At 39.9% G+C, this 22,533-nt stretch overlaps 1 protein-coding gene across 5 annotated transcripts in view; it reads right to left on the bottom strand.

Moving 5' to 3' along the window:
* The window catches only part of LOC126480879 (40S ribosomal protein S23), a 55,978-nt gene that overhangs the window by 20,453 nt on the left and 12,992 nt on the right, over positions 1-22,533 (bottom strand). The window contains exons 1-2 of one of the 5 annotated variants that reach the window (XM_050104269.1): positions 9,947-10,060; positions 9,583-9,742 (exon numbers count right to left, since the gene is read on the bottom strand). The exons of 2 other annotated variants lie outside the window; for them this stretch is intronic. In XM_050104269.1, coding sequence (XP_049960226.1) covers positions 9,583-9,742; positions 9,947-9,950 — 164 coding nt within the window. In that variant the 5' untranslated portion in view covers positions 9,951-10,060. Of the gene's footprint in view, positions 1-9,582; positions 9,743-9,946; positions 10,061-22,533 lie in introns of those variants that run through there. 2 more of the 5 variants (XM_050104270.1, XM_050104266.1) reach the window with 2 other exon arrangements.

Here is a 22,533-nt window from a genome sequence, read left to right on the forward strand (position 1 = left end):
TATCTGAAGACGTTTTGGCTGGAAAAGAAATTTCCTAAAAATAACTAACTTGTAAATTTTCTGGTATACTTCATAGGTGGCTGCTGCCACCTTTCAATTCTTTCACACATGGGTCAGTTCTCATTATGTTTCTTGTTCTGACAATGAATGGTAGTTTGTTTTTACCAGTCAATCAACGTATTTTGAATATCCGCTCGCGCTTCCGTGTTACATGCTTAATTTGAAAATTACTGACAATTACAAGTAATAGCGTGACAGGTATATTTTCGTCGTGTAGAGCTACTCGTACTTAATAAATACTCAAACAAGCACTGAAAATATACTTGAACGGTTTATTACTTGGTATTACAGCAAAAGAAGCACAGTTGCTATAGCTAACTTGTAAAACAACAAATACAGTAACTAAGGAACAGAATAACCATAAAACCTAAAGTTATAAGTCCAAAGAGTAGGCAAGAACACTATTCAGCATTCCAGGCGGCGGATTCAAACTTGGCGGTTTACGCCATTCATTTGTTGCCATGCAGTCACTGAATTCTGGACACAACTGTATCTATGGATGGCGCGAACGGAACTAACGTGTGCGGACGCAGCAGTCGACGTGAGTAACGGTCGGTACAGGAGCCGCCTTGGTGGAAGTGGGGCATGGTGCGTCTTCTCTGAACGTGGCCGGGAAATGGACATGTCGTCCGGAATGGGTGGTGCATGTTGGTTCTGCATCGATGTGTTGTGGCGGCGGTGCTGGAAGTCGAGGTGTTGCATCTGTCAGGCGATGAGCTCTTGACCATAAGGATGGTGATGCCTCCTTGAAAATGTAAGCTGGCTTCACTCTGCTGCTGGCCGGAGTGGCCAAGCGGTTCTAGGCGCTACAGTCTGGAACCGCGCGACCGCTATGGTCGCAGGTTCGAATCTTGCCTCGGGCATAGATATGTGTGATGTCCTTAGGCTAGTTAGGTTTAAGTAGTTCTAAGTTCTAAGTTCTAAGGGACTGATGACCTTAGAAGTTAAGTCCCATAGTGCTCAGAGCCATTTGAACCATTTTCACTCTGCTAATAGACATGGTGGCCTGTTTGCCATTTACTATGATGACCATCGTGTGTGTGTCTGCACAGGACATGATGGACTCCAGTATACGGTGGCTGCAGTGGTGGCTTGACGTAGTCTGTATGTAACGTAATGTGTGTACAGCTTTTGAGGTTGTTATGCAAAAAAGTTGTTGGACAACCATGCCTGGAGGCCTTTGTGGGTTTGATTTGGCTTACATGTTCCTTTAACTTGCAAAGGAACTGTGGATGGTCGTCCATTTCTGACAGTAGGCCTGGGTCGACAAACTCCCCTGGTAGGCGCAGAATCTCACCAGAAACCAATTCAGGTGCCAAGGCCCCTATATCTGGTTTGTATGTGACTCGTAGACCCAGCAGGACTATGGGTAGTGCAGACGTCCAAGATGTCCCATGGCACATTAGCGCAGCCTTCAGCACTTGGTCCAAAAATGGTTCAAATGGCTCTCAGCACTATGGGACTTAACATCTGAGGTCATCAGTCCCCTAGACTTAGAACTACGCAAACATGACTAACCTAAGAACATCACACACATCCATGCCCGAGACAGGATTCGAACCTGCAACCGTAGTGATGCCTGATATGTAGTGGATGTCTGTACTAAACTGGCTAATAAATTCCTATTGGCTGTATTGTCGTGGAGAGCAAGTGTTGCTGTTTTTCGTGAAGGCATATGTTAAAGGCTTGTGGCCAGTGTATATCACAAACTCTTGTGCCTCAACCTGTGGTCGAAAGTAGTTGATTGCTTGATATATGGCTAAAAGTTCCTGATCATATGTGCTCCATCTTTGTTGTGCAGGTGACAGCTTCTACGAGAAATAAACCAGTGGCTGCCAGGTATTGTCCACCCATTGTTGGAGGGCAGCACCAATGGCAAACTGGCTGTCATCCACCACTAATGCCAGTGGAGCTTCGAACTTGGGGTGCGCCAGCAGTGCTGCTTGTTCTAGGCTCTTTTTGGTTACTTCGAAAGCTGCATTCATCTTTTCGGTCCACTGTACAGGAGAACTGCTCTTAACCTTGAGACAAGCCAGTGCTGCGTTCAATGGCGCCTGTTATTTAGCAGTGCAAGGTAAATGATGGCAGTAAAAACTGAGCAATCCTATGTATCTGCGTAGCTCTTTTATTGTAGATGGCTTGGGTTATTGCAATATGGCTTCAACCTTCTCAGTGAGTGGTAATGAGTCTGATGAAGATATTCGATGACCCAGGAAATCGACTTGATGTTGGCCAAACACACATTTAGCTGTGTTTAACTCCATGCCATACTTCTCGAAAAGCTCAAAAACTTCTCTCAGGTGCTGGCGATGTTGCTCCTTGGATGATGAATACACTAACACATTGTCCAGATGGGCAAAACAAAAGTTCAACCCATGCAAGATAGACTCGATGAACCTCTGCCAGATTTGAGCAGCATTACTCAGGCCGAAGATCATAAACTTGCTTTCATACAACCCAAATGGTGTAATAATAGAGGTCTTTGGAATGTCCTCTGTTGCCACGGGAATCTGGGTATACGCTTTTGCTGAATACAGTGGTTCCATGCAGTGCATGGCTATAGTCTTTTAGTAGTAGCACTGGGTAGCGATCAGGCATGGTCCATGAGTTGAGCACTCTGTAATCGCCACACGGGCGCCAGACTCCTCCCTTTTTGGGTACTAAATGTAGTGCAGGTGACCATGGACTACTTGAGGGTCGGATGATACTTTTTCGTAACATAATGTCGAGTTCCGTTTTAGCAATGGCAAGGCATCCTGGAGCCAATCGTCTCGGCCAGCAAGACACAGGCGACCCGTCTGTAGTTTTTATGTGGTGGACCGTATCGTGCTGTGGCGCGCCTGGATGCCTCGTTAAGGTCGGGAACTCATGCAGCAGCGAGTGATACTCCTCGTCTGCAACCTGTATAACTTTGATGTTGTATGTTCTGGCATCACGATGATACCCAGTGGTTGTAAGTCTGGAACATTGTCTATTAGGCGGGAATTCGCTACATCTGGTAGGAGCTGACAATGAGCTAATAAATCAGCACCGATTATTGCTTTGGCCATATATGATACAGTGAAGTCCCATGTGAATTAACAGTGGAGCCACAAATCCAATTCTTCATGCTGCGTGCCATACGTCGCAATTGCTGAATTATTTGCGGCAGACAAGCTAAATGTAGTGGGTGGCCTGCAACAGTGCAGTGACGTTCTTGGCAGGATACTAAGGTCGGACCCTGTGTGTATTAAATACTTCTGGCCTGACACCCTGTCAGTAATGAATAGGCGACAGGATGTAGTTGAGCAGTCAGTGGCGCCTACGTCCAACTGCTGTATGCATTTGGGTAGGTACTGGGGCTAGTGCACCTTTTAGCCTGCTCACCAAATCTTCTGTGGTACCAACAAGTGGTCGCACCAGCATCTGATACAGACTGAGTCGAGGAACGGCTCCTAGATAGTCTTCTAGAGCGACTAGGATCTTCTTGTGACAACAGTGTGCCAATCTGTACGCTCAGTGCATCAATTTGGCGGACAGAGCATCGTAATCTGCGCGTGAAACGGGAAGGGCCACGGACGCGACACTACCAGACATTGTCGCAGAATTAACCTGTTAATCCGGAACAAAGGCAGCTTGGATGCAGTCAGCCAGTTCCGCAACAGCGTCCAGGGACATCTCTGTCTGCAATGCGACGATCGCCTTTACGTGTGGTGGCAGATGGCTGCTCCATAGTGTATGCAGAAGATTGTCGGGCACTGTTCCGATGTCCACCATGCTGCAAATCTACGAATAAGCTCAGTCTTTAATCTTTCGTATGCATTCTTGGTTATTGGTGCCATGATTATATCTTGAACTTCGGAAGCGTAGTGTTGCTCTAGCTGACTCACTATTGATGCAAACTTAGTCGCATCTGCTGTAATTCCGGAGTAGCAAAAGCTGGCCTCAACCTGCGCGAATCATAGAACTGGATTATGTGGCCAAAATGGCGGGAGGCGAACAGCTAGTCTCGATACTGCAGGCGATCCCATTCTGTAATCAATCTTGGCGCGGTACCGGTTTTCTTCGAGCGAATCACGTCTGGGTCACAACTGACGGGTATATTTTCGTCGTGTAGAGCTACCCCTACTTAATAAATATTCAAACACGCACTGAGAATATACTTGAACGGTTTATCATTTGGTATTACAGAAAAAGAAGCACAGTTGCTTTAGGTAACTTGTAAAGTAACAAAACCAGCAAGTAAGGGACAGAATAAACATAAAAACAAAAGTCATAACCCCAAGGAGTATGCAACAACAATATTAAGCGCTCCAAGCTGTGGATTCAAACTTGGTGGTTTACGCCATTCATTTGTTGCCGTGCAGTCACTAAATTCACGATGCAACTGTATCTATGGATGGCGCGAACGGAACTAACGTGTGCGGACACAGCAGTCGACGAGTGTGTATTACAAGCACATCTCGGAAATGTATAGATGAATAACAAAATTCTTGCCGACGGCAGTACGTGACCACAGTGCTACTATACAATTTGGAACTTAGCCCTCTGTCATTTGCCTTCCGAAAACTTTATACGACGATAATTCATTATCTGATATTTAATATCAATAAATTGTATCTTTTCTAGAGGTTGGCACTGTGGTAATGTGTTGGGAAAACATTTATTTATAGGACATAAATTACAACGTGGTTATAATATAAAACACTCCAAATACAAGCTTGACTAAATCCAATATGGCCTCTGCGAGATGCTTCCGTCAATATATATCTTTGAAAGGAGCACAGCCACAGTACCTCTCGTAACGTATACGCAAATAAAGGAACTTTCACTACTGTGTCAGCTGACACTAAAGCCAGGTTCATACACGTGATGGAAGTATTACCACATCTATGATATACTGCAGTTGCATGTGTGAATTCACAGTTTAGTGGCGCAACTTAAGAAACGCAACTTTTTTCATGCCACAAAAAGTTCAGCTAGGTTGTACTGCCTGGTGGAAGTATTTCGAAACATGAGCATTTGTCACAGTTATCGCGGTGTAATTGAGACTGTATGTCCATTTAAGACTCAAAATCGCTGTATTGAGAGAGCGTTGTGAAGAGCCCAATAGTCGTAAGTGTAAAATGTCCAGAAATTCAAATATCTATGTGTCCTAAGTTTAAATCCACACCAGTTGGAGCCCACTGGCTACCGTAAATTTAGAACTCAAGAGCTCACATGTACAAGGGTTGGTCCAAAAGTAAGGTTCCCGAAGAGCTCCAGCCACACAGGAAGGTGCTAGGCAAAATCAATTGACACCACTGTGCGTGGCAGTTCCCCCGCTCTCGATTCCGTCCGGATGCTCTTCGCTGCGCCGTTCAGTATAGTCTCAGCAGCCGCCCGCGATGGAGGTGCCCATTGTTGATTCTGCCAAGTACGAAATTTGTTCTGCAATTCGGTTTTTGTGCGTGAAAGGGACTCCACCTGTGTATATTTATCGTCAGTTCACACAAGTGTATGGCGACAAGTGTATGTTCATTCAACATGTCCGAAAATGGCGGGGGAGGTTAGTGCTTGTCAGAAGGATGTCCACGATGAAGAATGGAGTGGAAGACCTTCAGTTTTTGAGGCATTTATCAAGATGGACCAATGCAAAATGCTTCAAAACAAGAGGGTACCATCCGGGAACTTGTTGCTTGGATTCCTGGGAGTTCTTATGGTACAGTTGAAAGACCTTTGACGGAAAAATTGGGGTATCACAAGTGTTGCGCTCAACGAGTACCATGGAGAAACGTCTTCACTGCACTTGCCAATTTGTCCAAAAGTGACAAGAAGATAAAGAAGGATTTTTGGGCTCCATTGTTACGGAAAACGAAGTATGGGTGTTTCATTTCACTTTCGAAACGGAAGAAAAATCCAGACAATGGCGTCACTCAGGATCACCAGTCACAAAGAAGTTCAGGCAAACTCCTTCTGCTGGAAAAGTCATGACCACTGTGTTTTGGTATCATAAGGGGATACTGGTGATTGATTTCATGCAACCTGGGATAACAATCAACTCAGATACTTATTGTGAAACACTACGAAAACTAAGGCAAGCTATCCAGAACCACCGGAGAGGACGACTGACAGAAGGTGTAAAGTTAGTTCATGGTAAGGGCTGACCTCACGTCTGCTTCCCAACCCAGGAACTTCTGACAAACTTTGGTTGGACTGTCGTGCCCCACCCACCTTACAGTCCGGACCTCACACCTAATGATTATCACTTGTTCCATGCCAACGCTTCCAGAGAGATGATGAAGTCAAAGAAGAGGTGAAACGCTCCCTCAATGGGTTAGCAGCGGAGTTCTAGGACATGGGGTTACAGAAGCTGGAACACCATCTAAAAAAATGCATAGAAAACGGTGACAATTATGTAGAAAAATAGAGCTAAGTAACAGTTTATATGAGAATGAACAATGTTGTCATATTTTTAAAAATGAAGGGAACCTTACTCGTGGATCAAGCCTCATACTAAGTTTCAAATGGTGAGATGTTTAAAAAAATCGACTTTTGTTAGTTTAAAATGGGGCGAAACTAAAAAAATTCACAAGTCCTAAGATTGAAATGGTAGAATATTTAAAAAATTCACCTGTGTAAGTTTAAAATGGGGTGAAACTCAAAAAACTCACAAGTCCAAATTTTAAAATGGCGAGAAATTCAAAAATACACCTACCCTGAATTGAAATTGGCTGGAAGCCCACTCGTGTAACCTTCATGGTTGACAGAACTAGATCACTATGTTTAAAACTGTATGGATCACTGGTGGTTTGTCAAATGATTATTATTGCCATGTATGTGTGTAGTAGGACAGAATAGGAATATGGGGAGATATGCACTTGTGTTTTATTTGTTTAAACATTTGCCATTCACACCACTCAGCTTGCAGAATTCAGAAGGACTCTGCATCTGCCGCTGTCATCAGGGTCAGAAAGATTACAGTGCACGGTGTTATGTCCTACCATTACAACACCATATTCATAACTAAATATGAGTAGTAGTATGGTGAGGTCCCACTCACTATCCCCTCCAACACACCCAGGCCATGTGGTCCAGCATACCTAGCTGCTTTTGCCTGCATGGTACATATTGGAGTTCACAAGGTGTTTGTCTTGCTATGCCACAGCATGCAGGCTAGAATTTGGGCAGATGCCTATCGCTATGGGCAGAGGTGAAGCTTTAAAACACGCTTCTAAGGCTACACGAATTTGCACTTCACCCCACTCTAATTTTAGAAATGGATAGCATCCTACTTTGCTAGAGGAATGAAGTGTTATGGTATTACATAGCTGACTCAGACTGCTTGGTTGTTTGCAGGCAGTAATTCAGTTTTCAGCCAGTAAACATTTGCTACAAGCTAAATAAAATATATTTATTTGACGATTTGATACCACAAGTAATGCAACATACGTTTTTCTCGACCAATTTCATTTTAGAAAATCCGACATTTGTTGTGAGACATCGTGGATAACTTCCGCTGCAGCCCCTATTGTTTTGTGAAGTTCCAATGGTGGCAGCACTATACAGTGCCTTCAAAATGGCGTCTGTAACGGAGAAGCATTCTAAGCAAATAGCTGTCATTGAGTTTTGTAATTATTCATAGGTATTTGCAGAATGCCTGTGGAGACCTGGCAGTGTACAAAAGCACGCTAAGTTGTTGGGTGAGGTGTCTGTCGTCGTTGCAACGATGTCATACCAAACTGTCCGATCTCTCGCATGCCAATTGCCCACCCACAGCTGTGACTCCCGTAATGTTGGAACATGCAGACACTGTCATTTGAGGTAACTGACAGATCACAATCGGACACCTCACTGCTCAACTGGACGTTTTTGTTAGTAGTGCCAACCAGTGTCGTAGCGTGAGGGGAGACTTTGAGACTTAGTCTCCCCTGTATTCGTGCATAAAAAAAGATGCAATAGTAATTCATAACGAAAATATAAACAGCTTTGTACTAAGGGCACTAAATGTGCGAAGACATCAGTTTTGTAGCCCGTGCCGCCGCACCCTGAGTATTGGTGTATCTGCCTGCTTGGGACTCGACTGCTCTCAGTCTCTGCCTCCCTTCCCTTACCTGGCTGTGTGCACTTGAGCGTTCTCGGCTCCCCTCCACTTCCCCTCTTCCACGAAGGCCGGTGCGCTGCACTTGATAGCAGGTATCGAGACTAGTCTCTGCTGCTTCTATGCTGGCTTTTAACATGGAAGTGAACGGTCACACGGTTTGTGTTCATAGTCATTCTTGGGTGAATTTAGTGCATATTTTCGTTGTGTCGCCAACATGAGTGAGCCAGCAACTGTACTCCTTATAGAATTTTTTATTATAAACGCCTTTTTCTACATTAACGTACAAAAAATAGTGCGAATTGAAGGACAAACGAACTACTCCTATACTCAGTGTAGTTTTAAGTGAAGCCAAACAAAAACGCTCTTTTCAGACAGCCTGGTACGAAAAGTATGCTTGGCTGACTGCGAATGCAGTTAATAACAGATTATATTGTTATATATGTCTTCTGTTTGGTGGTGAAAAGGAATGATGCAATGAGGGCATTTGTACAATAAATAACTTTAGTCAGGAAAGCACAAAAACATCAGACATCAAAAAGTCACCTGCACAACAAAGAATCATTTCAGTCATTGGGCAAAAGTAAAATTGAGCACGGCCTTTCTGAAGCCGCAGGTCTGACAGCAATAAAATACAATGAACAAGTTGCATCCAGCAGGAGAGTATTGGCTCGTCTTATTCAGGCAATTGTATTTCTTTGTAAAGAAGAACTAGCCTTTCGCGGCCATCGAGAAGACGAATCCTCCAGCAACAAAGGTAACTATCTGGAATTGTTGTATTTGCTAGCTCAAGGAGAGCAGTTAATCCGAGACCATCTGTCATCATCCTCAACCTTTAAAGGAACGTCACCAGATATACAGAATGATGTAATAGAAATGATAACTCTGGCAGTTAATGAGAAAATAAAATCTGAAATTCAGAACTGCAATTTCATTTCGATTCAGGCTGATGAAACATTAGACGTATCATGTAACAGTCAAATGAGTATAATATTCAGGTACTGTATTGCAGACAAAATTGAGGAAAGATTCGTTGGATTCTACGATGTTTCTGGAGATAAAACTGCTGAAGGTTTGTCAAACATTGTTCATGCAGTATTGAAAGAGTGGAATGTTGAAGTAAAAGTGGTTAGTCAAACGTATGATGGCGTTTCAGTAATGGCGGGCAGAGAAAGATGCAGGGGCCATCCAGCACCTACAACATATGCTCATATGGATTTTGAGATTAAAATCCACCAAAATAAACCGCACAAATATCATGAATGAGCATTTTTCACATAATATACCGAAAATAAGCTACAGATCACCATGTTCATTTATCGGACACTTCGCGTGCATTCAGCAGTTTCTCCAATCCACGGTAGTTATTTCTCAATAAAGTGAGAACAAGTCATCATTTACGGGAACAAGACGAGATAAATATGGTAAACTATTTTAGGTAAGTAAACATCACTTCTACTTACACTTTTTCCAAGACAATTCCTTTCGCGTGAGACGCACCACCAAATGGGTTGGCCTTCCATCTAGTACCAAGATGAGCTTTCTTATAATCGTTATCTGCCCACCTCTGTTCTCGCCTGTGATTTACATGCTTGCGAGCAGTACGAAGACCGCGAGGTTTACCTGCACGAAAAATGTTAAATTATATACACGAAATCAGAAACAAACATGACTCCAACGAATACAGCCACGTGGTTGAATCAGTGGAACAATTACATCTGTTTCCCTCAAATCAAGCAAGAAAATATTTTCCACGTCCATCAGAATTTATATAAAATACGTTTGCGTTGTGAAACAATATGAAAATAAAACATACACAATACTTACCCATTCTCCCAACTAGAACAGACCCACACCTCCGGAGGCAAGGAACTGAAAGATAGAAAATCAAAGAGAGTGCTAAACGCTACTTGGAACGCCTACGATCTTTGGTACAACACTACTACACCAAAGAGCTAACAACATTCCATGCACAAAGACTGTGCACATCGTATTTGCACAGAAAGGGGGACAGGAGGTTTGCACATATATACGTTGAGTGCAAACGTGAAATTTGGAGAGTTGAGCAAAATTCCTCATAAGTGCAGAGACAAATCGTGGAGTGTGGACAGAAGACTGCCGCAAGCATGGTGCACTAAACGCGTTTGAGTCAATTATGGTTTAGTATAGTTTTCCTCATTCTTGGGTACACAGTAAAATCTAAAATGGTTGATTCGCGTCAGTGCTACAGGGTGCCTATTACTGAGTTTATTGAAATAATAGGAGTCAAGCATGATTGTGGAAAGTTAGGACCAAGGAACACAGCAATCGAGATAAGAAAGTGGTTGCTTATTATTCTTTAATAGAGGATATAAGAGAAGTTGATACTACGACAAATGAAGAAACTTTAATTTAAAAAAAATCGTTGCAGGATTAACCAACATTATTACTCACTCGATGCTGTCTTTTGCCGTAATCTTTGATGGTACTGTAGATAAAATAATAGTATCTGCACTAGGGAACAGTCCAATCAAATTGCTGTGTTCACTTGACAAAGTTAAAAAATGTTGACATCTCATTGCTGCACCATTAGCTCATCCTTTTAACGGTTCTTTTCAAACTGGACAAATCAAGAAAACTAAAAAGAACAAAGTGGCTAATTTCAGGCCCAATTCTCCACTATCTATATTCTGAAATATCGTAGAAAAGATTTTTGGAGAAAAGTAGCAGATTTCCTCGAAAAGTTTAGATAACTATCTATAGCACAGCATGGTTTCAGGAAGGGCTGATCAACTGATACAGCAATTTTTGAACTTTTAAGTAAAATGCTTCAAAAACTACATGGAACATCAGCGGAATATGTTTACATCTGTCTAACGTTTTTGATATCATAGATATGCTAAACTATTGCTTACGCCTGACAACATCAAGGAATTTATCATGAGAATTAAAGGAAGATTCAACAACTGCAAAAATCAGGAGTAAGCAGATGAAAGCAATTGTTGAAGTATGTAACCACAATTTAATATTACTCATCCCATGAAGCCTTTAAATATGGAGTGCCATAAGGCTCAGCACAATGACCTCTTCTATTTCTATTGGACATTGAGACTGATCACCTCAACAAATTCTGTAAGAGCATGATTCAGTTTGGTGACAATGCTAGTGTGCTAGTTAATGGGAAAGAAATGGAAGGACTACAATCAAGTTATCTCATGGTTATTTCAAACTGTAAAACAATTAACAAGGTTCTCTGCAAAGGCAAGAAACTGCAACTGGCTATTCATATTCTACTCTTGCAATGAATGTAGCCATGTGGACGGTTAACAATGACACTTAAGAAAAACAGCGAATGTCACTCAATAACATTAAGAATGTAGATAGTGTCATCTTTAACCCTAAAGAAACATGTGAAGCATTGAATAACCATCACTGCAACACACAACCCAAATTGGTACAGCTACGACCCCCCCCCCCCCCTCGATCAGACCTCACCTTCTTACCAGGTACATTTGCTTGATCCAGTCTCACTAGGTGAGTATTATAAAACAAAAACCAAATTCTCTTGTGGTTTTGATGGCATATCTGTTAATCTGTCCAGAGAAGTCTATCAAAACACTAAAATGTGCATACTTTGCACATTCACTCTCATATTAGATTTCATATTGGGGCATCTCAGACCAAAACCTATTCTGTATGTAAAGAACAGAACAGTGTAAGGCAAGTGGGAGCTTTACATACACAAGTGACCAAAAACAAAGAGACAGAAAGATTCAGAGAAAGTAAAAAACTTCAAGAATTTCTATGTAGCAAAATAATTAATTGATAAGTAAAATAAAATGAGTGTTCTTTAAGTGTTTTTACAGCAGTTCATTACTTATGAACATAAAATCAAAAAAGAAATACAGGTTCCAGTAACTGTGGTACAACAGCTGATCACTATGTTTTATTTCAAGAAATAATAACAATGAAAGTTTACGGAAGCATTTCTTTTGAGGTGCTGACAATTTATGAATCACTAAGTTTCATCTGAATGCAAACCCACCCAAATTTACGAGCCTTCAGTTATGTAAGCAACAAGTCATTCTCTAGAGATTTCATCAAAATGATACAGTATTTGTAATCATTATACAATGAATTGCTCAACATATAAATTCAGAATACATGAAGTCTATTTGTATAAAGACATTACAATTATACAGTGAAATATGGATTAATCTATCAATGATTCTATAAACAATGATAAGGATTTTTCATCATAATAAAATGAAGGACAGCTCAAAATATACAGACAGAATATATAAAGTTTATTTGCAAAAAACATTACAATTGTACAGTGGATTATGAATTAATCTGTCACACAAGGAATTATATAAAATAATAGACTTCCTTTAGATCATCTGAGTTATTTGTACTCTTTAAATGTTCGTCGCAACAGCAGTGCATTTAATGATATGACATCATCTGAATAATGAGTAATTATCCAAGCTTATGAAAAACATGACATCTGTAAAATTGGCAGCAATGTTTTAATTACTTTAATATGAGCATTTAGAAACAATCCTTTACACCACTTAGAAAGACAGTACCTAAAGTGCTATAACAAGTGTGTTACAACATTTTTAGGACCTTTTCTTATCTTGGTGCAAAGGCACACGGCCAGAGGTGGGATTAAACAAACTTGGCCCATATTTCTTGCCCCACATACGAAGATGCTCTTTGTGAAATCAAAGAAAAATCACAGATAGGGCCTTCAAACCTCTGATATCAATAAATATTGCAGCAAAGTCTGGTACTTCTGCACAATCAGCTCATTTTTTAAAGTTTTAGTATGAATCTCAAACATACATTCATAGTTTACAAAGGTAGAATGTTTGTGTTTCAAATCAACATCATTATATCATGAGCAGAATAGTATAGTCAGTTGCATAGTTTCCTTTACTTTTGGAAATAGGAGAGTGATAGCAATAATGAGTTCATTGCCAAGTGAATGAGAACCCTTCATGGTGAATCACAGCAAAATGTAGATCAGATGTAGTATGGTAGTTGGTTGCAGTTGTCATGAATAGGCCAGCTGAAGGTTGATATCAGTATAATGACCCTCAGGAAGGATCAGCAACACCTCGGAACAGCCCATCTAGTACATGAAACATTTGCAAATACATGAACACCACACAAAATCTGAATATACCTAAAAAATTAACATCATTAGTAGAGGCAGGGGTACCTATTTTTACAAAATCAGTATTATAACCAAATTAAACTGCAATTGGTCCAGGAGACCCAGGGAGGGGGGGGGGACATATTAGTTTTTACCAGATCACTGCATGCATTTCAATGACTCAACACTTCTGCTTTAGAGTATTAGTGCTCTTCTGTAATTCTAAAGTACCGGGTGATCAAAAGACAGTATAAATTTGAAAACTGAATAAATCATGGAATAATGTAGATGTTGTTGTTGTTGTGGTCTTTAGTCCTGAGACTGGTTTGATGCAGCTCTCCATGCTACTCTATCCTGTGCAAGCTTCTTCATCTCCCAGTACCTACTGTAACCTACATCCTTCTGAATCTGCTTAGTGTATTCATCTCTTGGTCTCCCTCTACGATTTTTACCCTCCACCCAATGTTAAGTTTGTGATCCCCTGATGCCTCAGAACATGTCCTACCAACCGATCCCTTCTTCTAATCAAGTTGTGCCACAAACTTCTCTTCTCCCCAATTCTATTCAATACTTCCTCATTAGTTATGTGATCTACCCATCTAATCTTCAACATTCTTCTGTAGCACCACATTTCGAAAGCTTCTATTCTCTTCTTGTCCAAACTATTTATTGTCCATGTTTCACTTCCATACATGGCTACACTCCATACAAATACTTTCAGAAACGACTTCCTGACACTTAAATCTATACTCGATGTTAACAAATTTCTCTTCTTCAGAAATGCTTTCCTTGCCATTGCCAGTCTAAATTTTATATCCTCTCTACTTCGACAATCATCAACTATTTTGCTCCCCAAATAGCAAAATTCCTTTACTACTTTAAGTGTCTCATTTCCTAATCTAATTCCCTCAGCATCACCCGACTTAATTCGACTACATTCCATTATCCTCGATTTGTTTTTTTTTTATGTTCATCTTATATCCTCCTGTCAAGACACTATCCATTCTGTTCAACTGCTCTTCCAAGTCCTTTGCCGTCTCTGACAGAATTACAATGTCATTGGCGAACCTCAAAGTTTTTATTTCTTCCCCATGGATTTTAATAGCTACTCCGAATTTTTCTTTTGTTTTCTTCACTGCTTGCTCAATATAGAGATTGAATAACATCGGGGAGAGGCTACAACCATGTCTCACTCCCTTCCCAACCACTGCTTCCCTTTCATGCCCCTCGACTCTTATAACTGCCTTCTGGTTTCTGTACAAATTGTAAATAGCTTTCGCTCCCTGTATTTTACCCCTGCCACCTTCAGAATGTGAAAGAGAGTATTCCAGTCAACATTGTCAATAGCTTTCTCTAAGTCTACAAATGCTAGGAACGTAGGTTTGCCTTTCCTTAATCTGGCTTCTAAGATAAGTCGCAGGGTCAGTATTGCCTCACGTGTTCCAATATTTCTACGGAATCAAAACTGATCTTCCCCGAGGTCGGCTTCTACCAGTTTTTCCATTTGTCTGCAAAGAATTCGTGTTAGTATTTTGCAGCCATGACTTATTAAACTGATAGTTCGGTAATTTTCACATCTGTCAACACCTGCTTTCTTTGGGATTGAAATTATTATATTCTTCTTGAAGTCTGAGGGTATTTCGCCTGTCTCGTACATCTTGCTCACCAGATGGTAGAGTTTTGTCAGGACTGGCTCTCCCAAGGCCGTCAGTAGTTCTAATGGCATGTTGTCTACTCCTGGGGCTTGTTTCGACTCAGGTCTTTCAGTGCTCTGTCAAACTCTTCATGCAGTATCGTATCTCCCATTTCATCTTCATCTACATCCTCTTCCATTTCCATAATATTGTCCTCAAGTACATCGCCCTTGTATAGACCCTCTATATACTCCTTCCACCATTCTGCTTTCCCTTCTTTGCTTAGAACTGGGTTTCCATCTTAGCTCTTGATGTTCATGCAAGTGGTTCTCTTATCACCAAAGGTCTCTTTAATTTTCCTGTAGGCAGTATCTATCTTACCCCTAGTGAGATATACCGAGCGAGGTGGCGCAGTGGTAGCACACTGGACTCGCATTCGGGAGGACGACGGTTCAATCCCGTCTCCGGCCATCCTGATTTAGGTTTTCCGTGATTTCCCTAAATTGTTTCAGGCAAATGCCAGGATGGTTTCTTTGAAAGGGCACGGCCGATTTCCTTCCCAATCCTTCCCTAACCCGAGCTTGCGCTCCGTCTCTAATGACCTCGTTGTCGACGGGACGTTAAACACTAACCTAACCTAACCTAACCCCTAGTGAGATAAGCCTCTACATCCTTACATTTGTCCTCTAGCCATCCCTGCTTAGCCATTTTGCACTTCCTGTCGATCCCATTTTTGAGACATTTGTATTCCATAATGTAGATAGAGAGGTACAAATTCACACACATGCTAGGAATGACATGGGGTTTTATTAGAACCAAAAAATACAAACGTTCAAAAAATGTCTGACAGATGGCGCTTCATCTGATCAGAATAGCAATAATTAGCATAACAAAGTAAGACAAAGCAAAGATGATATTCCTTACAGGAAATACTCAACATGTTCACCAAAGCATGTCTGGAGCTATGGTGAGGCATTGGCGTCGGATGTTGTCTTTCAGCATCCCTAGAGAGTCGGTCAATCACGATACACTTGCGCCTTCAGGTAACCCCAAAGCCAATAATCGCACGGACTGAGGTCTGGGGACCTGGGAGGCCAAGCATGACGAAAGGTGCGGCTGAGCACACGATCATCACCAAACGATGGGCGCATTAGATCTTTCATGCGTCTAGAAATATGGGGTGTTTTTTTTCGGTTCTAATAAAACCCCATGTCATTCCAAGCATGTGTGTCAATTTTTACCTCTCTATCTACATTATTCTGTGGTTTATTAAGTTTTCAAATTTATACTGACTTTTTGATCACCCGGTATTTACATTCTACAAGAACTTACCTATGACATTTATGCTACATAGTTTCTTTTATTATATCTGATATATCACAGAAGCATTATCAGCACACATTCAGCAGTATTACAATACTGTCATGGTGTACGTAAGTAAAAAGAAATATACAACATTAACCAGACTCGAATAACTTTATTTCTTACCAGACAAACAGAAAATATCAATTAGTGTTCACAGTTGGTAATACATTTGTGATTCTCTTATATTATTTCATGTTATTCAAACTTATTCAAAGTTTTCCAGTCAGCTGAGTAATTCTCACTAATTACAGTAAGTGTGATAAAGCATGAATAGGATTTGTGATCAACCTAAAAATACTAAAACACATATAACAAACAAGTAAACAGTGAAGATTCCAAGAACTACTACAAATAAACTCAAACACCAATGAAAACACAACCAAAAAATATAAAGCCATCAGCGAGTCATGAAGTATGAAGCTTAAAGGGCATAAAAACAAAGCATGTTAAGGATATTAAACATTTGCAGAACTGTGTAAAAATGCACAGAACCAGCAAAAAATGCATCTGGAACAAAGAACTACCAGAACATTGGACTGTGGCTACTATATATCTGTGACAAAATGAAAAAAAAGATCATAACTAGAGTGATATCCTTCTTGGATCGCACACCAAGTTTAGTCAGTTTTGTACAATCACTGCACATATGAAGTTGGAAAGAAACTAAGAGATTCTCAAGGAGTTCATAGACCCTGGAGAAGCTAACAACAACATTATTTTGAAATTAGTAATGGATGTCTACAAAAGATGACTGAAATAAGTGATAACCTTTGAAGGCCTCAGTAAATCTTATAAATACACCCATATCTCTTGAAATATTGGACATACAAATTTAGAATTGAATCCAAAATTAGTCAAAATTATAAAATAAATCTTCATAAGCATAAAATATGAAGTCAAGTCCAGGAGAACTATCAGAGCCATTAATGATTAAAACAGGGTGATGGTCTATCACCATTACTCCTCAGCCATTTGTAGCACTTAGTGAATAATACAACAAAAACCTTAAGAAAATACAAATTTGAAACAAGAAATATCAAGCACTTAAATTGCTTGGGATTTACAGACTATTCACCATTACTTGCTATTAATATAAAGTCCAGAGACAGAGAAAAAATATAGCACAAAATCAGGCTCCCAGATATCACTGGAAAAGAATATGATGGTGAGAAACACTAGTAAAATAAGAAACAGAGGTGAAAATAGTGAAGCAATTTGAATATCCTATTTAGGAGAAATTATAACACACAACTTGAACAGAAAACCTGCTTGGCAAGAAAAAACCAATACAATTGTAATGGCTCAAAAACTACTATGGTCTATATTTAATAATAATAATAAAAAACACTAAACAATTATGACAATGCAGTAGCTCATCTACAGAACATACACAAGTCAAAGTTTTTTAAAAGTCTTTCAGAGACTCGGAACCTCTAGATAACACTGCCAGACAGTATGCCTATAATTTAAATAGCTGAGCTGAAACCAGATACTTAAAGAGTTCCAGTATTACATTCTTTAACATTATTTGTTTCTTAAAGCAATTATTCAATATGGAAATACTTTAACTGATTGTTGTGTCTAAAACTTTTACTTCAATTTATATGCCTTAGCTGTTGATTATTCTGGGACAGCTCTTCATTCATCGTCCATAGCCTGTAGTTGGCTTTCTTCACATTGAGCTTCCGTGTGTTGTTCATGACAGCGTATCCTAACATCCATATCAATGATACTATCTACAGAGGGGAAAAAATCCAAATGTATTGCAACCTCAGTAAAGTATGTTTTATGCTTCTGTCAGTCAAGGAACTGATGAGTATAAATATCTTATTGTCAGTGCACCTTGCTCTTTTTCACTCAGTCTTAACATATGGCCTCATATTCTGTGGCCACAGTTCTGAGTCCAATAAAATATTTAAGCTCCCAAATAAAGCTCCCTGGATCAAGTTATTTCAAAAGCAAAGAGACTATTCTAAATAACTATTCCTAAAACTAGGTATTCTTCCACTTCCATGCCATTACATATCGGAGATACTAATTTTTACCAAGCTAAATATCGGCAACCTGAAGCAGAATCTGGACTATCACCAGTACAACACTAGAGGGGAATACCTGCTGACACAGTTGCCCCATTCCACCAAATTATATGCTGATAGGGTAAAATGCATGTGGATTAAGCTTTATAATCATCTACCACTAATCATAAAAAACCACAATCCAGCACATTTCAAAATAAGGCTTAAATCGATATTATTAAAATACTGTTTTTATAACTTACACGAACATTTTGAATGCTATTTTTCTATGTAATATATCTGCACACTTATCTTTCTATACTATAATTTACCTTCAAAATGTAAATTTCAATAAGGCCTAACCAACTGTTAAAAGTGATCTACTTGTATGTAATTCTTATATTTATCTAGTAAATCTTAACTATTGTAAAAATTATGTAATGCTTATCTGTACTTAATTTAATTTTAAATGTATCCACAAATTTTAATTTTAATTTGGCATTGTTGACCTTAATTTTGAACAACTTGTGAATATACTAATACTATATCCTGTAATCTATAATTATTATACAATTGTGTAAGTCTAGGTGTATTTAATTTTGTGTTATGTACTTTTTAAATGTTTAACGATTATAATGATTTGTCCCATATCATGTACTCTCATCATCATCATTTTTGAGAGGCTTCATTCCTACAGCAATGCAGGGTCGGCATGGTTACTATTGATTTGGTAGTGTTAGTTGCAGAGGGTGGCCGGATGCCCTTCCTGCCATCACCCCAAACGCCCTGCGGTGGAATTAGTGTACTCCAGCTGTCTGAATCTAGTGTAAGCCATGGAATAGTGCGAACATGTTTCAAATGTCTGTGAGTCATGTACCTCAGGCAGAATGTGGGGACCAGCCAATGTTCACCTAGTGGGATGTGGAAAACCACCTAAAAACCACATTCAGCCTGGCTGGCATACTGACCCTCATCATTAATCCTCCACGCAGATTTGATCCAGGGCTGGCGCACCTATCCGAGTCCAGGAAGCAGTGCAGTAGTGCTCTCAGCTACCCTGGTGGGTATATCATCTACTCTCTGTACACAAAATGATTCAGTGGATCAATAAAGAATGAATGTATGAAATTCTTTGACACTGAACATTAAACCTTCAGATTTGTAGTAGGGTTTTAAATACATTTGTTGCCATATGTCGGTGATGGGGCATCTGGTCCTGCATTTACATTTGTTCCTCTTTGCAATAAAGCTTTTGTCATCTCTGTTGTAGAAGTCAACTGCTGGTTCTTCAGCTGGTGCATCAACTTGTTCACCTGAGTGGATCAGATACTTAATACACTCAAAAGAATAACAAGTTAATGGTATATTAAGCTTATGTCAGTAGCATTTACAAAATTATTATAAATGTAGTAAAACAATGAAATGATATAGTTATTGCTGTATGTGCCTCCGGTATCCTCTAACTCCAAGTTATCTTCCACGGAAAGTGTTTTGACTTACGTCTTTCAGTGCTCTGTCAAACTCTTCACACGGTATCATATCTCCCATTTCGTCCTCATCTACATCCTCTTCCATTTCCATAATATTGTCCTCAAGTACATCGCCCTTGTATTGACCCTCTATCTACTCCTTCCACCTTTCTGCTTTTCCTTCTTTGCTTAGAACTGGGGTTCCATCTGAGCTCTTGATATTCAAGTGGTTCTCTTTTCTCCCAAGATCTCTTTAACTTTCCTGCAGGCAGTATCTATCTTACCCCTAGTGATATACCCCTCTACATCCTTACTTTTGTCCTCTAGCCATCCCTTCTTAGTCATTTTGCATTTCCTGTCGGTCTCATTCTTTAGACATTTGTAATCCTTTTTGCCTGCTCCATTTACTGCATTTTTATTTTTCTCCTTTCATCAATTAATTCAATGTTCCTTCTGCTACCCAAGGATTTCTACTAGCCCTCGTCATTTTACCTACTTGATCCTCTACTGCCTTTACTATTTCATCTCTCAAAGCTAATCATTCTTCTTCTACTGTATTTCTGTCCCCCATTCTTGTCAGTCGTTCGCTAATGCTCTCCTTGAGACTCTCTACAACCTCTGGTTCTGTCAGTTTATCTCGCTCCCATCTCCTTAAAGTCCCACCTTTTTGCAGTTTCTTTGGTTTTAATCTACAGTTCATAACCAATAGATTGTAGTCAGAGTCCACATCTGTCCCAGGTAATGTCTTACAATGTAAAACCTGGTTCCGAAATCTCTGTTTTGCCATTATATAGTCTATCTGAAAACCTTCCAGGGTCTCCCGGCCTCTTCCATGTATACAACCTTGTTTCATGATTCTTGAACCAAGTGTTAGCTATGATTAACCTATGCTCTGTGTAAAATTCTACCAAGCGGCTTCCTCTTTCATTTCTTACCCCCATTCCATATTCACCTACCACGTTTCCTTCTCTTCCTTTTCCTACTATCGAATTCCAGTCACCCATGACCATTAAATTTTCGTCTCCCTTCACTGTCTGAATAATTTCTTTTATCTCATCATACATTTCATCAATCTTTTCGTCATCTGTTGAGCTAGTTAGCATATAAACCTGTACTACTGTGTTATGCATGGGCTTTGTGTCTATCTTGGCTACATAATGTGTTCACTATGCTGTTTGTAGTAGCTAACCTGCAATCCTATTTTTTTTTTTTTTCATTATTAAACCTACTCCTGCGTTATCCCTACCTGATTTTGTATTTATAACCCTGTATTCACCTGACCACGAGTCTTGTTTCTCCTGCCACTGAACTTCACTAATTCCCTCTATATCCAACATTAAGCTGTCCATTCCCCTTTTTTAATTTTCTAACCTCCCTGCCTGATTAAGGGATCTGATATTCCACACTCCAATATGCAGAACGCCAGTTTTCTTTCTCCTGATAACGACGTCCTCCTGAGTAGTCCCAGACCAGAGATGCAAATACCACTGGAATATTTTACCCAAGAGGACGCCAACATCTTTTAACCATACTGTAAAGATCCATGCCCTTAGGAAAAATTACGGCTGTGTTTCCCCTTGCTTTCAGACTTTCACAGTACCAGCACAGCAAGGCTGTTTTTGGTTAGTGTTACAAGGCCAGATCAGTCAGTCATTCAGACTGTTGCCCCTGCAACTACTAAAAATGCTGCTGCCCATCTTCAGGAACCACATGTTTGTCTGGCCTCTCAACAGATACTCCTCAGTTGTTGTTGCACCTATGGTAAGACGATTTGTATCGCTGAGGCACGCAAGCCTCCCCACCAATGGCAAGGTTCATGGTTCATGGCGGGAGGCTTTTTCACTTAAAAAAGGTTATTTATTGAAAATCGCATCATCAGTCTATGTTCTTATTTACACATAGCATAGGCATCGCCTCTGTGAAGTTAGTGTGAAACCTAAATCATTTCTTATGGAATAACACTCAAAGCAAAAAAAGCCAAGTCGTGGCGAAACACTTTGCAGTAAATCACGAAAAAATAAAGCAAAATAACAAAAGAAAGACTAAGAAGATGCAAAAGCACTAAATTATTTTTATTTATTTAATCATGCCAGTAGAATCAAACAGAATATGTATAACAACAAACAATACGTGATATATAAAAACATATTTTTTAAAACAATAAACTGTGTAGAGGAAACACACTATGGCTCACCGTCCACATGCCTTTATTGGCAAATACTTCATGAGAGGTACTGTTAAAGTCTAACATAAACAGTCGCAACTCTCACTGCTGTGAAAATTGTTACTGTCTGACAGTTGGACGACACTAGCGACCCTAGCGGCGAGAAAGCAGCGGTAAGATTAACCTTCGTTTTTAATTATGTTTCTACTTAATTAACAAAATAGTTACTACATTTTTGTATTCTGAGAACTAGTAAATTACCGATAGACATGAATGATACTGAAATAAATGTAAAAACAGCCAAATCTTACTGATTCAGTGCCATAAGCTACAACTTATTCATGAAGAAATACTATGGACTTTTTCTTGCCACGTTTATACTGTGGTTTATTTCAGTGGGTTAGTGAGACTTATTGTGCAGAAAACTCCCTTTCCATTTAGGTCAGCGGTGGGACGACTGGCATACAGACAAGGGATATTCTATTGAAATAGAAAATACGCTTGTTTTTGGCATTACTTGGTACCTAGAAGGAAAAGAAAACCAGAATGGAAAAAAAGAAATAAGCCCTGTGTTTTACCTTGTAAATATTCCTTTCTGTGTTCTCTGTATATTTTTTCTTTAATAAA

This window comes from Schistocerca serialis, chromosome 5 (assembly GCF_023864345.2).
Source record: "Schistocerca serialis cubense isolate TAMUIC-IGC-003099 chromosome 5, iqSchSeri2.2, whole genome shotgun sequence".
NCBI classification, from domain to species: domain Eukaryota; kingdom Metazoa; phylum Arthropoda; class Insecta; order Orthoptera; family Acrididae; genus Schistocerca; species Schistocerca serialis.